This window comes from Chenopodium quinoa, unplaced genomic scaffold (genome assembly GCF_001683475.1).
Source record: "Chenopodium quinoa cultivar QQ74 unplaced genomic scaffold, ASM168347v1, whole genome shotgun sequence".
NCBI lineage: Eukaryota > Viridiplantae > Streptophyta > Magnoliopsida > Caryophyllales > Amaranthaceae > Chenopodium > Chenopodium quinoa.
This window is the reverse complement of record NW_018742616.1, coordinates 2,917,533-2,935,634: the sequence shown is the minus strand read 5'-3', so window position 1 is coordinate 2,935,634 and position 18,102 is coordinate 2,917,533. Positions and strand designations below refer to the sequence as shown.

The following is an 18,102-nucleotide window of genomic DNA, read 5'->3' as shown; positions in this document are numbered from 1 at the left end:
TTTTTTTGTTTGGCTCATTTTGAGCAATAATTTTTTGTTCATTTATAGCAAACAATTATTTGCTCATTTATCAAATGAACAACAATTGTTTGTTCATTTATTAAATGAGCAGAAAAAAAATTGATTTTTTTTTTACGTTAATTTTTTTTTGTTTTTTCTTCATTTATCAAATGAACAACATTTATTTGTTCATTTATCAAATGAGTAAATATTATTTGCTCATTTGATAAATGAGCAATAATTCTTTGTTCATTTATTAAATAAGCAAATAATATTTCTTTGTTTTGTTTGCTCATTTATCAAATGAGCAACTATTCTTTCTTCATTTATCAAATGAGTAACAATTCTAAAACATTCAAACTAATATGAAACCTTGAACTTACTTACTATATTTGAAAATGTAAACAATTGTTGACCATAAGAGACCAACCGTATACTAGTTTATATTACACACTTCATTTTCTACCTATTTTTGAAGTAGATAGTTCACAAGGTTAATTTAATACATGTTGTTCTGCTTATATCCTTCACAAATGAGCAAACTGAAATTAAAATGAGCAAAAACACATACAATAAAAATGCATAAATGAAAATAAACAAACTTATATTAGAATCTTAGAAAATTGCTCATCTCCCTCGTCGTTTCCCGCCGTATGTTTCCATTCAATGGTTGTCGTTCAATGAGTTGGTTATCAACATCTTGTCAACCATTGTTTCCTTTGTGATTATTTCTATGGTGTTTCTCTTTTTGTTGGCGTACCTCTGTGACATTGTGACGTTTTAAAGTTCTAGTCCGTGAAATTCGATCCAATGGGTTTTCTAGGTTTATTTCTCCAACTAATTAGAAATCCTTCTCACATGATTAAGCTTTTCTGGTTTTCTTATCGTTTTATTATTTTGTTGATGTCATTTTTACTGGGTGATGTTCGATTTAATCGTCATTCGTGACTCAACTTTTCTTAATCAGAGTTAATGATACTCTTTTAGGGGTTATTATTATTACTTGTTTAGTAAAATTGGCGTATAATTAATGATTCAATTAATTTTGTTGATGAACACTCGCCTCCTCCTGTAATTAATTTCAGTACTTAATTTCAATACTTACAGTGTCATAATTTAGAGAAAGAGAAGGTGAGGAGAGGGAAAGAAACAAATGTGGAGGTGAAAGAGAGAAATAAGGGGGTTGGTTTAAATACCTTTTTGGTTTTGATTTTTTAGGGAATAATCACAGCCCTTAGATTTAAAAAATTCAAAGGTCTAGATTTATTCCCACATAAGTTGAGGTTCTCACATAAGAGATGTGTTCTCACATGAACCCATTATATATATATATATATATATATATATATATATATATATATATATATATATATATATATATATATATATCTGGTGAGAATAAGTTCATATGTGAGAATTCATACTTATATGAGAACTGATCTAAAATTAGAACATGTGAGTAAAAATTTAGAATATACGAGTTAAAATTTAAAACATATGAGTAATAATTTTAAAAATTTGATTTAAGAATTAGAACAAGTGATTAAAAATTTAGAAAATCTGCTTTATGAAATTTAGAATATATGAGTAAAAATTTAGAACATCTGATTTAATATTATGAACATGTGAATAAAAATTTAGAACAACTGATATAAAATATAGAAAATGTGAGTAAAAATTTAGAACATATGATTTAAAATTAGTACATACGCTTTAAAATCTTGAACATATAATTGAAAATGTTAGAACACATGTTTTAAAATTTAGAACATATAAGTTAAAATTTTGGAACAAGTTATTTAAAATTTATAACATCAAACTTGACCAATTTATGGTTTAGAATATGTGAGTACTAAATTGGAACATTTGATTTAATTTAGAACACCTGAGGAAAAGTTTAGAACATCAGATTTAAAAATTTAGAACATCAGATTTAAAAATTTAGAACATACGAGTAAAAATTTAGAATATAAAAGAGTGTTCACACATAAGAAAAATTCTCACAACATATAGAAGGAGTTCTCACGAAAGCCTTCCCCTATATATATATATATATATATTATTCCTCTTAATAATTCTAGATTAGTTTATGTATTTTTAGTTAAGTTCATCAGACAAAAAAAAAAAGTTAAATAAGTTTAAATAAATTAGTATAAATTGAGGAAAAAAATATTTTATATGTAAATTCAGATAATATAATTTCAAACAAAATTAAATGAGTAAGACAATTTCGTAAATACATACTACTAGTATGAGGTTCCGTGAACAAAATTGACTGATCAAATATAAATTCTACTCCATTCATTCCAAAATTACGGTTGATGATGATAAAATAACCTCGGATGCCTCTCCATATATGGTGACCTTAGGACCCCATTCAATTCGTGTACAATGTTCATCCACTATAAGCTAGGTACATTTGATTTGGTGCTTGCATTGCTAGGCAGCTGGTATATATTAACTGAATATGATGCTGTCGTCATTTTTAAATGGAATGTATGTAGTTGTAAAAACAATTGCTTGCATTGTTTGATCATCGAACGTACTATATATATATTGATTAATATGATATTGGTCGTATGAATGTATACCTGATTAGGCCAAAAAAATGAATATGCCTGCCTTAGTGGCCTCCATTATTATTTCTTCCATTCCATCATTAATCACGATATTTCATGAATAATGTTATGATTTTCATTTGAAAATAAATTATCAAGTTCGCAAATACGAGTTAATAATTAGATAATACTCCGTTTAATTAAAAAAGACAATCATGATAGAATAAAAATACATGACTCCCTCTCAAATGCACAAAATAAATACTCCGTAATAAATAAATAAATAATTTTAAAACAGTAAAAATAAGATGAAGTTGTTTCTTCGCCTTTACATACAAAAATTACAAATTACTCGGTATGAAAAGGAATTTATATGAACTTGATTATCTAGAAAATTAAAATATCAAATACCTAGCAGGATTTGTGTTTAAAATTATAAATTACTTTTGTTTTAATTAATTTGTTTATAAATTCAAACAATATCCTCCATTATTGTTTTATTTCCCTTATAAATTACTTTTGTTTTAATTAATTTGTTTATAAACTCAAACAATATCCTCCATTGTTGTTTTATTTCCATTATAAATTACTTTTGTTTTAATTAATTTGTTTATAAATTAAAGCATGATATGGAATACTTAATATGAAGTGCTCGGTATAACTTTAAAAATTGTATTGGACGCATTTTTTATGTCCCCAATATGATGTTTTTAACAATCCATTTTATGTAGATGAAATAAACTAAATATATTATTGTAGTTAAAATTAAAGAACACATTTTGTTTTCTTCTTTTTATGTTCTTTTGTCACAAATTAAATGTCATGTTTTTAAAATTTTAAATAGATTTTCTTAAATACCATTATATATATATATATATATATATATATATATATATAACACTTGTATTTGAATTGTCAATGAAAAAGTACGCTATGTATATAACAAAATATTTAAACTAAAGTCACACATTAAAAACATATTACGCACTGTGCACTTGAGTATATCTGCTAATTATTAAGTTAGCTTATAACGTTCATATTGGCTAACTTTTTTCAAACACGTAGTAAGCCATTCTATCCATATACTTCATAGAAAGGAGTGTGTTTGTGTGTAAAAATTTCAATGAGTCCAAATAATCGAAGAACTCAAAGTATGGAGTAATAAGGTTGCTTTTTGAGGGTGATACTTATATCGACAATATGAATATACTATGTATAAATACGAAGTAATTCTTAATTAAAGCACATTTGACTTTGCTGATAGTTTCTCATAATGCATAATGATGACATTAAGGAAAAAAGTAATGGGTTAAATGTCTTTTTGACGTGATGTAATGAAGCGTCTGAGTGTGAAGAGTGATATTGTTTCGGCTCTGATAAAGTTCCACATGCATATCGGATACGTAGCTGGGTCCTTTTGTGCTCACAACTTTTCCAAAACCTCATTATTATTGCTACCAAATATACTTGTAATATGCCTTTTAAGTCTAAGGTACGAATATATATGAGGCCAACTTCTACCAAAGATGCGCACATCAATTGCAAATAGCTAGGGAGTGTAACATGTACGTAACCAATTAAAGGATACAAATTAAGAAACCTGAACACTAGACAAACGTAAGTAATCGATCTGATCACGTGTATTTTAATAAGGTAAAGGTAAGGAGAAGGATCTTGATGACATTACCATCTATGCATGTAAACCCACATTTAGATCATAGAACATTTTGTATGTGAAGGCCATGAATTAGGAGGTGGCTCAGGAAAAGTAGTTACATATAAGAAGGATCTTCATTCTCTTAACATGATCTCCAATACAATTGTTGAATACAGTCCCAACAGCTCAGGTTCTAGAAGCATCCAGAGTATTCCAGAAACTTCCTCTAAGAATCAGTTATCCTACCTGGCAGGTTGTTACGATAATTTTCTATTTTGTTAGGTTGATGTAATATTTAGAGCTAAGATATTTTGTTGTAAATATCTACACTATAAATAATTGTATGCTTCCCCATTTATCATTATTCAAAAATATACCAAAAGTTCCAGAAAGTTCTCTCTACTTCCTTCAATCTGTTCTTCATTTTTTCTCCAATTTTCCTCTGATTTTAACATGGTATCAGAGCTGTAGAATTAGCTCGTGAATTCTTGATTTTTCTAAAGTTGTTCTACTACATTTTGATCCTGTTGAATTGAAGATTCGTTTGATTTCTGCGATTGAAATTCAGTTTGTAAGTAATTCTTTGATCGATTTCTGGTGATAATTTTCTTTTAAGGCTCAATATTGATTGAAGTTGAAGATATTGTTGTTTTTGAATTGAGGATTGACTCGATTGCTTGATATTGTTGATTCTGGAGCATTTCTGCAATTTTCTAAAGTATTTTCTACTTGATTGCAATTTTTCTGAAGTTTTTCTCTGCATTCGCAAGTATCAATTCAATCAATTTTAACCTAGAAATATGGCTGCTACTTCTTCTCAAAACACTGATCCTTCCTTAGATCCTGCTTCTCCTTACTATCTTCATCCTAGTGATTCTCAGTATAAGCTTGTTCCTATGAAGTTTGATGGAAATAGCTATAATGATTAGAAGAGATCAGTGATAATAAGACTATCTGCTAAGAATAAGCTAGGATTCATTGATGGAACAATAATCGTTAAGCCTGTTGTAACCTCACATCTGTATAAAGCTTGGGAGAGATGCAATTGTACTTTGATTTCCTGGTTTATCCAAGTTCTTGATGCAAACATTGCTAGGAGTATTCTGTACTTTGACACAGCTAGAGATATTTGGCTTAATCTGGAAGAACGTTTTGGCCAATCGTCTGGAGCACAACTCTATTCAATTCAGCAACAACTTGCTGAGATTCATCAAGGATTTGAGAATATTTCTACATTCTACACAAAGATCAAGATGCTTTGGGATGAATATGATGCTAATGATTCGCTACCTACATGTCAATGCTCTCAATGCAATTGCAACATCACCAGAAAAATTCTTAAGTCACAGCAAGATCAGAGACTAACTCAGTTTCTCATGAAGCTAAGGGAAGAGTTCAGTTAAGTTAGAGCTAACATTATGATGCAGTTTCCTCTTCCTACCATTTCTCATGCATATCGCCTTCTGATGCAAGAAGAAAGGCACAGAGATGTCTATAATTCTACTCATTCTAATAATACTGAAGATGCAATGGCTCTTGCAGCATCAAACAAGAAAAGGTATTATGAACAGCACAATTCTTATAGAAACAACAACAATCCAGCTACAGATCAGAACACTTTCAATAGGAATGGAAATTCTGCTCCAATTGGCTCTTCACAAACTGGCAATATTAGAGGTCCTTGGAATCAATATATCGAAGATCTTCACCATACTTTTGTGAATATTGCAAGATTTCTTGCCACACAATTGACAGATGCAGGAAAGTGCATAGATATCCTCAATTCTCTAAAAATAATTAGCAGAACAAAAGAGTTGCTGTTACAGCCTATACCAATGATCAAGATGCTGAAACTTCAGAGCAGAAGAGTCCTATCATTACAGTTGAGCAATACAACAATTTGTTGTCTCTCTTGGACAAGCAAGTGACTGTTGAGAATCAGAACAATAACAATGCTGCTATTGCTCTGATTCTCTCTGCTTACTATCTTTGAATAATCAGCATTGGACTATAGATAGTGGAGCCACAGATCATATGGCTCATAATTTGAATCTATTTGATGAGTATTTTCCTGCTGGTAATGGTCTAAACAATATTACTATACCTGTTGGAAAGCAAATTGCAGTAATGAATAAAGGAACAGTGATACTTGGACATGATATAATCCTTAAGGATGTAATACATGTTCCTGGCTTCCAATTTAACCTCATTTATGTTCCTAAACTCTGTAAGGACATGCAATGTGAAGCTTATTTTTCTTGTGACAAATGTTATCTTCAGGGGCCTGCTTTGAGAATGCCACTGCTGCTTGGTAAACTAATTGATGGACTGTATTGTCTAGAGCAGTCTTTTGTTGATGAAGCTCGAGTGTTCAAGAATAATGACTCAAGTCTAGATGTTGCTAATGTCACTAGTTTGTCAGTCTTAGATTTTGCAAAATTATGCCATTTGAGGCTATGTCATATGTCATTTTTGCATCTTAATAAGATAAGACCAGAAATAAATGTCAAGGAATATCTTGATAATTGTACTTGTCAAGTGTGTCATTTTGCTAGACAACCTAGACTACCTTTTGGACATAGCCAAATAAAAACTTCTGGTGTATTTCAGTTGTTGCATTTAGATGTTTGGGGTCCACATAGAGTGGGTACTCATCATGGTTGTACACTCTTTCTTACAATAGTGGATGATTTTTCAAGGTTCACTTGGGTTTTCTTGTTGAAATATAAATCTGATGTTGCCAAGATATTCAGAGAATTTGCTGCCTTGATTTCTAATCAGTTCGGTTGTAAAATCACAGTTGTAAGAACTGATAATGCACCTGAACTTTGTGAGGGTGAAATTAAACAGTTTTATTTTAAAATGGCATTTCTCATCCGTCTAGTTGTCCTAACACACCATAGCAAAATGGTGTTGTTGAAAGAAAACACAAACACCTTCTAGAAACTGCTAGAGCCCTATATTTTCAGTCCAAAGTTCCTAAGAAATTCTGGGGTGATAGTGTTTTAACAACTACTCATTTAGCAAACAGAATTCCATTACAAAGCCTTAATATCTCTTCCCTTTTTGAAATCCTTTTTGGTCACACTCCTCAACTAGACTACCTTAGAGTGTTTGGTTGTCTATGCTACATTTCTACTCTTAAACAAGGTATATCTAAGTTAGATCCATGTGTCTTTATTGGATATCCTAGTTCTCAAAAGGGTTATAAAGTCTTTAGTCTGAAAACTAACAAAATTTCACTTTCCAGGGATGTTGTTTTCTATGAGAAAAATTTTCCTTTTCTCTTTCTAATTATGATTCTCCCATTTCCACACAAATTTTTCTGCCTTTAAACACACCTCTTCCTGATATTTTCTTTGATGATTTCCCTCCCACTTCTCCTACTCAGAATTTCAATACTTCTCCTCCTCCTATTTCTTATCCTTCTCCTTCTCTTTCTCCTTTTCCCTCTCCTCCACCTATTTTTCATCCTATTCCTGATCCCACCCTTCTCAGAAGATCTGTCTGAACCAGATTCCACCCAAATACCACAAAGATTATCTTGTCACTGCCCCCAACAAACACTGGTGCAACATGGTTCTGTTTACAGAACTTCCTTCTTCACACTTGACATTTATTGTAGCTCTTGACCATCTGTCAGAACCAGCTACTTATGCTGAAGCTTCTCTGGATAGTAATTGGGTGTTGGCTATGAAAAAAGAACTTGCAGCATTGGAAGAAAATCATACATGGGATTTGGTTGATTTGCCTAAGGGTAAAAAGGCTATAGGATGCAAATAGGTGTTCAAAATCAAGCTCAAAGCTGATGGAAGCATTGAGAGGTTCAAAGCTCGATTAGTTGCCAAAGGTTACACACAGAATTTTGGTATTGATTACTAAGAAACATTTTCACCAGTTGTGAAAATGGCTACAATTCGATGCATCATTGCATTAGCTGCACATCATGGTTGGGAATTGTTTCAACTTGATGTTAATAATGCCTTTTTACACAACACTCTTGATGAGGTGGTGTACATGAAAGCGCCTGATGGTATTCCCAATCCCTTTGGAAAAGTTTGTTTGCTAAAAAAGTCCTATATGAACTCAAACAAGCCTCACGTTAATGGTTTGCTAAACTACTAGCTGAGCTCAAGTTCTTTGGTTATTCTCAGTCTCAATATGATAGCAGCCTGTTCATTAAGAAGTCTAGCATTCACACTACCTTGGTTGTTGTATACGTTGATGACATTATCATTACAGGTAGTGATTTAAGCAGCATTAACTCCTTGAAGACTCATTTACACCAAACCTTCACTATCAAAGATTTAGGAAAGCTACACTATTTTCTTGGAATCGAGGTTGGTTACTTGTCTTCTAGCATATCTCTTACTCAAAAGAAATCCACCAAGGAATTACTTGAAGCTTCTGGTATTTCAGATTTCAAAAAAGTAGTGACTCCTGTGCCTGTTCACTTGAAACTCTCAGCAGATGATGGTGATCTATTACTTGATCCTGATTTTACAGGAAAATGATAGGAAAACTTAATTTCCTCGCCAATATAAGACCAGATTTAGCTTATACTGTTCAATGTTTAAGCCAGTTTCTTAAAGATCCAAGATCCTCTCACCTATAAGCTCTACATCATACTCTCAACTATGTTGCTGCTACTACAGGGAAAAGCATCTTACTTAATGGTTCAGCCACCTATTCTTCAGGCTTATTTCGACTCTGATTGGGGGTCTTGTCTAGACAGTAGAAGGTCAATTACAGGCTTTGTTATTATGCGTGGTAATTCCCCTATTTGCTGGAAGTCTAAGAAACAAGGTACTGTTTCAAAATCATCAAGTGAGGCTGAATATCGAGCAATGGCATCTGCAGCAAGTGAAGTTACTTGGTTGGTTAACTTGTTAGAAGAACTTGATGTTGATCCTTTGAGACCAGTTGTTCTGCATTGTGATAATCAAAGTGCCATTCACATAGCACGAAATCCAGTATTCCATGAACTTACCAAGCACATAAAATTCGATTGTCACTTTACACGTGACAAGGTGCTTGAGGGGCTGTTAAAACTGACATATGTTCCCACTTCAGCTCAACTTGCCGATGTCTTCAATTCACAAAGGTTCTGCCTTCTGCACAACAAGACCTTTTATTGTCCAAACTTGGCATGACGTCACCTATGCCAAGTTTAAGGGGGGATGTTGAATACAGTCCTAGCAGCTCAGGTTCCAGAAGCGTCCAGAGTATTCCAGAAACTTCCTCCGAGAATCAGTTATTCTAACTGGCAGGTTGTTACAACAATTTCTATTTCGTTAGGCTGATGTAATATTTAGAGCTAAGATATTTTGTTGTAAATATCTGCACTATAAATAGTTGTATTCTTCCCGATTTATCATTCAAAAATATACCAAAAATTCGAGAAAGTTCTCTCTGCTTCCTTCAATTTGTTCTTCATTTTTTCTCCAATTTTCCTCTGATTTTAACAGCGATGACTGCCTAGATCTATATTAAGTTAATAATACTACATCATAATTCAATTTCTTATTACATATACTAAATTTGATTAAAAAGGATCATTAGATCGCACTTATATTCGGAAAAGCACAATAAGGTTATCTTTAGAACCACCTACTTGTTCTCCAAGTATTTATAACTTACAAGTACATATATATGATTCAAATCCCTCCATGCTTATAAGACCGTCTCAAAAGTAGCTTAGTACTCGTATATGTGAGAGTAACATTGTAACTCCTCTCGACCTTTTAAGGCATGGACACATATAATTAAAGAGATAAATTAATTATAGGGAAATTTGTGACAATTTTAGCAAGACGAAGGTATACCTTGGATATATATACTTTTATTGTTACTCTGTCGTTGTTCTATATTGACTTTTATGTTGTCGGTACACAAATTCAATCATACGTATTATTTTTAATTTTTCATTAGTAAAAATCATAGAAATAAAGTTAAGAAATTGAAAACAATACACACGAGGAAAAAAAATAGTAAGATTCAACACAATTATAATATCTATGTTTATGCTTATATTGTATAACTATTGAAGGTCATCAAGTTTGATCATGTTAAATTTAAAAGTTAGTGTGGAACAATTTAAATAAAAAACGGAGAAATAATTTATTATAGTATGATCAAGTCCTATAATCAAATATTAGAATATAGATCTTATTCCTCCATATCTCTCTCCTCTCTCCTCTCTTCTAAACCTTAGCCTCCATTTTTTAAAGGGCTTTCATCAGTTTCAACTGATGGAAAGCCCCCAATTTTTTGTTTTTTTTAAAGCTTTTTTAGGTTTATAATAATGCTTCCTCCTTTTGGAAGGAACTTTTCTCCCTCGAAAGAAAGGGTTTCCGATCTCCTTCGAAAGACAAGGGTTTTTAGACCTCTTTCGAAAGATAAGGTTTATCTCCTCTTTTCTGGGGAGAAATTTCTTAGTATTGAATCCATGATATTAGGTCTAATGGATTGTTGTAAAATTATTTCGTTGGTGAAAAATTATGCGAGATCGCAAAGGTTATCAAGATTTCGAATACAAACAGATGAATCAGAAGGAAAACATCCTCACGACTACAAAGAATCGTTAGATTATCTCTTCAACAAGTTGTATTTTTCAGCGAGATAAGCGGGAGATGTTGTATAGTGCAAGATCTATCCGAAGATCGTAGTTTTTATGAAGGAAAATTTTATTTGATTCAATATTTTATGTATTTGTTAAAGTTGAATCTCTTTTGTAGATGTCGTATGACTTTTTAATAATGAACTAGTGTGTGACCCGGGCTTTGCCCCGGGTGATACTTTGAATAATTTCATTTTTATATTAGACGCATTAAAAGACTTATTAATTTTTTTTAACGTGGGTAAATTAGAATACAATGACAACAATAATTTATTCTACATTCTAATACATGTATGTATTTATATATAAATTTGGATTAATAGAGCATGAATTAATTCTAGTCAAGATTGTAATACATATTGTTTCGGGTTTTTCTGATGTTCTGCGGGAGAGTTACAATTCCGAGACTGGAACCGGACGCCTGTACCTGCAAAACAACGGAGACTCCTGGTGGTGGGAGCTCCGCCTCCAACGATCAAGTTAGTACTAGATTAAGGAGTAATTAATGCGGAAATTAAAGTGATTGGGTCTCTCTAGGTGAGAGTGTTTAATGTAGGTAATCTGCTTTTTTAGCGTGATCAGCCTGTTATTCCTGTAATCTCCCTTAATGAGGATTAAGGGAGGTATTTATAACCTTGGGAAACGTGCTAATCCTAGGTTTAGGTTAACCTAGGGCTGATTGGGCTTCCCTCGGAAGTTGGGCCTGGGTGGCCGGTTTCTCCATTAGGCATGGAGTATGCCACGTGTCATGACATAATAGGTCCAAGGTGGACGAATAAGCGTGTGCCACGTGGCAAGCCCTGACAGTTCCAACTGGGGGACACTTGGCAGGACCTGATTGACCCACGTGGCGCATTCCGATTGGTGTGAGCAAAATCCCCTAATCATTTGCCCCTCACAGGTGGCACGTGACTGGTCACGTGTTACCTGTGACAGGTGTCGCACTGTAACAGGCGACGGCCTGCTACAGGTGTCACTCGGCGAAAGGTCGAGAGATTCTCCCGCCCAAATTATGAATTCTGGAAGTGACCCTTCGCCTTCTCACTTCGCCTATATAAGGGAGTGTTGACTTCAGTCATTTTCACACTTTAGAACTTTGTGAGAGAACATTCGGACCCCTGAACTTGCTCTGACAATTTGGACCCTTTCTGCCTACCGCCTGTTCTGACAAGCCGACTGCACAAGATTTTCAGAACTCCATCAACGTCACTCGTTCAGGTAACCGTCGTTCTCTTACTCTTAATTTTCTCTTTATTTTATTCTTTTTTGAAATGGCACCACGGAAGCACACGACACGACCTAGGTTAGTGATCAGCCGGTCACCGGGGACGGCTGAATCTAGGACTAGGAGTGCCGCCTGCCCTTTTCGGACCCATCTTTGCCCTTTATACAAAGTCCGACTGTATCTGTGTCTATGCAGAGCATGATGGCCAGAACAAAAAAGACTGCCAGGATCTCAAACTCAGACGTCTCCTCCCACAGGGTGCCGATTAGTGAAACATCTGACCAGGCACCAGATGTGGAAGTGAAACAAGCGGCTTGAAAGCCGGCAGTTCTGAGGGAGGAGTCAAGGTGACCCCTTCCCAATTTACAGTTGACAATTCTTCATTCTCTCCTGCTCCTTTTAAAGGAGAGGAGGCGGGCCCCTCCGGGAGAGGGGAGGAGTCGTCCTCTTCGGACTCGTCAGAGGACGATTCCGAGTCTATCTCTTATGGCCATGCTTCTCTGGACACAGAAGAGAAAAACAGTCGCCTGCAACAGGCGAGGCTTTCTCACGCAGTTGAGAAGGGGGACGATTGGGCGGAGCCATCCGCCTCTCACCGAGAGCAAAATACCCCCTACTACTGCACGGTACCTCGGGGCCGGATCACGGCCATGCAAGAGAAAGTGGAGAGCTTTATCGCAAACCACACAATGGGCCCCGGCTTTTTAGTGTTTGTGCCGGATCCAGAAGACACAGTCGTCTGGCCGGCTGGTACCAGTTATGATAGCGCCTGCTTTGGCTGCTACGAGGCGGCCATCAAGGCTGGGTTGCGCTTCCCACTACATCCAGCTGTTCAGCGGATCTTGGATGGGTATGAGTTGGGGTTATGGCAGTTAGCCCCAAACTCCTGGGTCAACGTACTCGGCTATGTGGACGGGTGCGAACTGCACGGGGTGGAGCCGAGCTTCGAGGCTTTCGCCCACATGAACTATCTCAGCCGGACCCCTAAGGCAAGCGGTACCGGCTGGTATCAATTGACGAGCCACAGGGGCTACCTCATGACGAGAGGTAAAACAAACAAGTGGAAGGTCTGGCGGAGCACCTTCCTCGTCATTGAGAGTTCAGACAGAGAGCTGAACAAGCGCTTCAACAGGTGGAACAGGAATCCGCCCCTTCTTGTAGGCGGCCGAAGCATGCCGCCTGTTCCCCCCAAGGCTAAGAAAGAGATTCTGGATAAAGGACTCTTCAAAGTAGAGTCGAAGGTGAACTCTACTTCAGGGGTACGAGAGCAAGTACCCCTGCATTGCGTCCCGAGCTTCAAATGTCTCTACGACGAGTACTTTTTGGCCGCCTGTGGCCTCAGCAGTCGGTGCTCCAGAGGTAGCCGGCCTGTCGAATACTCTGTTGTTTCGTGCATTTCTTGTTATGACTTTTATTAACTTTGATATTTGTTTTTACAGCGGACGCCATGAGCAAAATTACCGCCTCCAAGACTGCGGCGGCCATGTTGCGGGCCTCCATCATGCAACAGTCTTCAACCGACTCCCCCAACAAGGGGGCACCCTTGGTGGGCTTCGAACCTTTCACCCTCTTTTTGGAGTTGTGTTTATGCATATACTGACTTTTCTTCTTTTTTAGACGGGCGCTCCAAGAGCTTCTTCTTCCCAACAGCCGGACCCCAAGGCCCGGAGGACGACTGTTGCAAGCTCTCCTGGTTCTGCCAGGAAACATGCGGCGGCTGAGAAACAGCCGGCCACTTCTTCTAAAACTCCAGTTGGGCCGCCTAGAAGTATGAAGTTTTCCTTGTAAATTTTAGACTTGCTCCCTTCTTTACTAGGTCTAATCCGTTTGTTTATGCTTGATGCAGCCGGCCCTCAGGAGCCTGACTTGGTCGAGGTGGCCAAGTCTATGATCAAGGTCGTTCCTCCAGCTGAAAGAGAGGCGGTCAGGGGTGTCGGCACCCTTGACCTAGACGGGATTGCAGGGGTCCTTGCTGAGGTATACTTGGCATATTTTTGAGTATTTGAATTCTAGGACGCCAGTTTTCTTTTTGTTTGGAAACTGACGCCTGTTCCCCTTTTTACTTAGGCCCTGCTCCGAGTGAACGGCCTTCGCAAGCCGCTTGACCGGAAGAACAAAGAGGTAAAGGCTGCAAAAGCTATGGCCGCCTCTGACTGTGATAAGGCAATGTTTCAAATTGCCCAAAATGAAGTTCTGACCATTGATATTCTTTATTATCAGGCGCAGGCTACCGCCGCTATCCGGGCTCAGTTAAAGGCGGCCCAGAAGAGGATTAGCGAGCTGGAGGCGACCATCAACAGCCTCAAGGCCGAGCTGAGACCTCTTCGCCAAAAGATGTCCTCATACGAAACCTTGGAGAAATCCTTGGCGAGCGTAAAGGTACGCCTGGTGACCCAGGAGAAGAGTCTTACTCAGGAGCTCTCGGAAAAGGCCGAGCAAGAGAAGAAAGAGCTGGTCCGGGAGATGATGGAAGACTCTGCTCAAATCCAGCGCATGACTTGGGGCCTCCTCTTCCCCAATGCCGACTTTGCCTCATGGGAAAAAACGTACCGCCAGTGTTCTGATAGATATAATCAAGAGATCCTGGCGGCTGCTGAGAAAGAGGCGTTGGAGGAGGAGGAGGAGCCGGTAGTGGCGCTTGTGCCGCTTGGGGGTAATGCATCAAAGAAGGATGCAGCTGAAGCCGAGTCCAGCAAGAAGAGTGCTGACCAGGCAGCAGCTGCTGATATTGAAGATCTGCCCCCTTCTTAAGCTTTATGTCTTCTTTCCACGGCCTGCGTGCCGTTTGTTTGTATTTACCCGACCAGGGGGCCGGGGCTCTGAATATTTTGCCGGTCTTTAATGACCGGCTTCTTTTTAATGAATTTTTTTTGTTTTGCTTCAAATTTGTTTAAGTATTGAATATTCTGATATCCAATTGTACACTATACCGACTGTTTTACATGGCCGATAGTTGCAGACAGGTACGGATAGTTAGTCACGCCGCCTATGCCCCTGGACGACTGGTTGTCTGTTTCCAGGCTAGACGATCAGTCGGCCATTTATCCAATCGGTATTCGAACCATTTTAAAGACTGGATCCCCTTTAGGCAGGCGGTCCTGTCATTTGTAAAATTAACCAAGTAGGAAAGTGGTTTGACCAAGTAAACATGATTGTTACCTAGTCGCCAAGTAACTGAGTAGTAGAGGTATCAAGCGGTTGGTACCGGTTGTTCCCCTTTATTCGCCAATGTTTGTTGGCTTTTAACTCATAGGTTGTTAACCTAGAAGGAGTAGTGGTTCAGAGCCCCTGTTTGCTAAAAACAGGCGGACGACTCATACCTTTTAGGCTCCATACTAAGTTTGAGAGAGTGACTATGAGTTAACTTTGGTGTTACTCAGTCGCCGTCACTCCTGCTTGAGTAATAAAGGTACCAGGCGGCGGAGGCCGACTGAACCTTTTGATTCGCCAATGTTTCGTTGGCTATTAACTCAAGAGGTACCCCCTGCATTTATCCCAAGTAATACAGGCGGTCATTTGACTCAGATGTCAACTGTTACCACTAGTTTGGTTAGTGATAGAGTTATCCTTGTCTCAAAAACGGCTACGTGGTTGCCCTTGGGGACAGTCGTATAGGTGCCGTGTAATTAGTTTATAGAGCAATGTTCCACCCAAAAGGGAGCTGCTCTCTGCGACGAATTTCATCCGGAGGGATGCCGCCGGACGCCTGCTATGATGTTGGGACAGGTCGTATTAGTTTTGAAGATTGGATCAGTTGGCTTGGCGCCTGGACTGATCATTTGGCCTGTGGCCTTGGTTAGTTCTTGGTGAACGTAGGTGCTAAGTAAAAGGAGGGTAGCCGCCTGTTTAGGCACAGGGTCGGCCAGGCCCTAATGATTTTTAGTTAAGTATAATGGGGGTGGCTGTGTGTTTGGAACCAGTCGGCCCTCTTCTATGGAGAGTAGCCGACTATATGTCCAGACGGCATGCCCCTATGGTGAGTAAAATACTCAATGGAGAGTAGCCGACTGTAAAGGTACAGGCGGCATGCCCCTCTGAAGATGAGAAATACTCAATGGAGAGTAGCCGAATGTAAAGTTACAGATGGCATGCCCCTCTGAAGATAGAGTAAAATACTCAATGGAGAGTAGCCGACTGTAAAGGTACAGACGGCATGCCCCTCTGAAGATAGAGTAAAATACTTAATGGAGAGTAGCCGACTGTAAAGGTACAGACGGCATGCCCCTCTGAAGATAGAGTAAAATACTCAATGGAGAGTAACCGACTGTAAATGTATAGGCAGCCCCTCTTAGTACAAAATTGAATATTATGCAAACTTTTATTAAGTAGCCCTTGACTATTTACATCATTCAAAAGAAATATTTCTTAAGATTATCTACATTCCAAGTTCGAGGCAACGGTTGGCCGTCTGGTGTTTCCAGACGGTAGGTACCGTCCCTGACCTCTTCACAGATTCGGTAGGGTCCTTCCCAGTTGGGAGTTAGTTTGCCAGACTCATTCGCCCTACCAACTGCTTCCATTTTTCTAAGTACAAAGTCCCCCACTTTGAGTGGACGCCTGTGTACTTTTTTGTTGTATGATCTAGTCATTCTCAAGCGGTAAATTTCATGGCGCAAGACAGCATTGCCCCTCCTTTCAGGAAGTGAGTCTAATGCCAGGCGCATGGCTTCCCAGTTTGCCTCTTCGTCATATAGCATTACTCGAAGAGTCGGCTTGTAGTGTTCTATTGGAAGAACAGCTTCCGCACCATAAGTTAGGAGGAATGGAGTTTCTCCAGTCGCCCCTTTTTCAGTCGTCCTAATGGCCCAGAGAACATGTGGTAATTCATCCGCCCATAGGCCGCCTGCACGTTCAATCTTTTTCTAGAGACCGTCTGAGATGATTTTATTAAAGGCTTCTACCTGGCCGTTTGCTTGTGGACGGCCGACAGATGCAAAGTAGTGTGCAATTCCTTGGTCACCCAACCAGCTTTTGAGAACAGGCGTCTCAAACTGGGGACCATTATCAAAAACCATAGACATGGGAACCCCGAACCGAGTGATGACATTTTTCCAAATGAATGAAATTACATCCTTCGTCTTGATTCCCTTTACAGCCTCCGCCTCTACCCATTTAGTGAAGTAGTCGACGGCAACAAGTATGTACCTCCTTCCGCCTGTAGCAGGCGTATATGGACCCAGAATATCCATGCCCCACTTAGCAAACGGTAGTGGGCTATGAATAGTAGTGAGGTCAGTAGCCGGACGGTGAATTAGCTTGCCAAACCTTTGGCACTTGTTACATTTTTTCACCATCTCCATTGCATCTGCTTCTAAAGTAGGCCTGAAGTAGCCCTGCCGCCTTGCCCGTTGAGCAAGCGTCCTAGGTCAGTCGATGACTTGGCTTTCAACTAATCTCTTTCTTTGCCACCTATATGAGAAGCACAGTAACCAGAGTGAAGATCGTCTAGTATCTCTCGTCCCTTTTCAGGAGTAACACACTTTTAAGAAGGATTGAAGGTACCCCTTTTTGTGAAGTTCTCCCTTTATCATTTCAAAACTGGTTGCTCGTTTTTTCAGTGCGGCCGCCTGTTGATGATCATCCGGCAGGATACCGTTTGTCAGATATGCCCTGATTGGATCCATCCAGGTTGAGCTTCTGTCTAGGATTGCAATAGGTTCTTCCTCAATGCTTCTCCTAACCATTACTTCCCAAAAAACAGTTCGAGGAGTATCACAGGAGGCGGATGATGCTAATTTCGAAAGTGCATCCGCCTGGTTGTTTTCTGATCTCGGCACTTGGACCAGATGGAAATCCTCAAGGGAGCCGACTGCTTGTCGGACCGCCTGTAAATACTTGATCATGGCCGGATGGGTTGCTTCGTATTCGCCATTGTACTGACTCACTATCAATTGTGAATCGGAACAGGCGTCTATTTTTCTTGCCCCTGCCGCCTTGCACATGCGGATTCCGGCTAGTAAAGCTTCATATTCTGCCTCATTGTTTGAGGCCTGAAAACTGAAGCGTAGAGCATACTCGTACCTGTCGCCCTCTGGCGACTGAC

The 18,102-nt window shown here is 38.4% G+C and overlaps 1 protein-coding gene across 1 annotated transcript; it reads left to right on the top strand.

Moving 5' to 3' along the window:
• Positions 1-8,121: 8,121 nt before the first annotated feature.
• Positions 8,122-8,729, top strand: LOC110721316 (uncharacterized mitochondrial protein AtMg00810-like). Its single transcript, XM_021900455.1, has 2 exons — positions 8,122-8,271; positions 8,370-8,729. Exons 1-2 carry the CDS (start codon positions 8,122-8,124, stop codon positions 8,727-8,729), a joined length of 510 nt encoding a protein of 169 aa, XP_021756147.1.
• Positions 8,730-18,102: the final 9,373 nt, after the last annotated feature.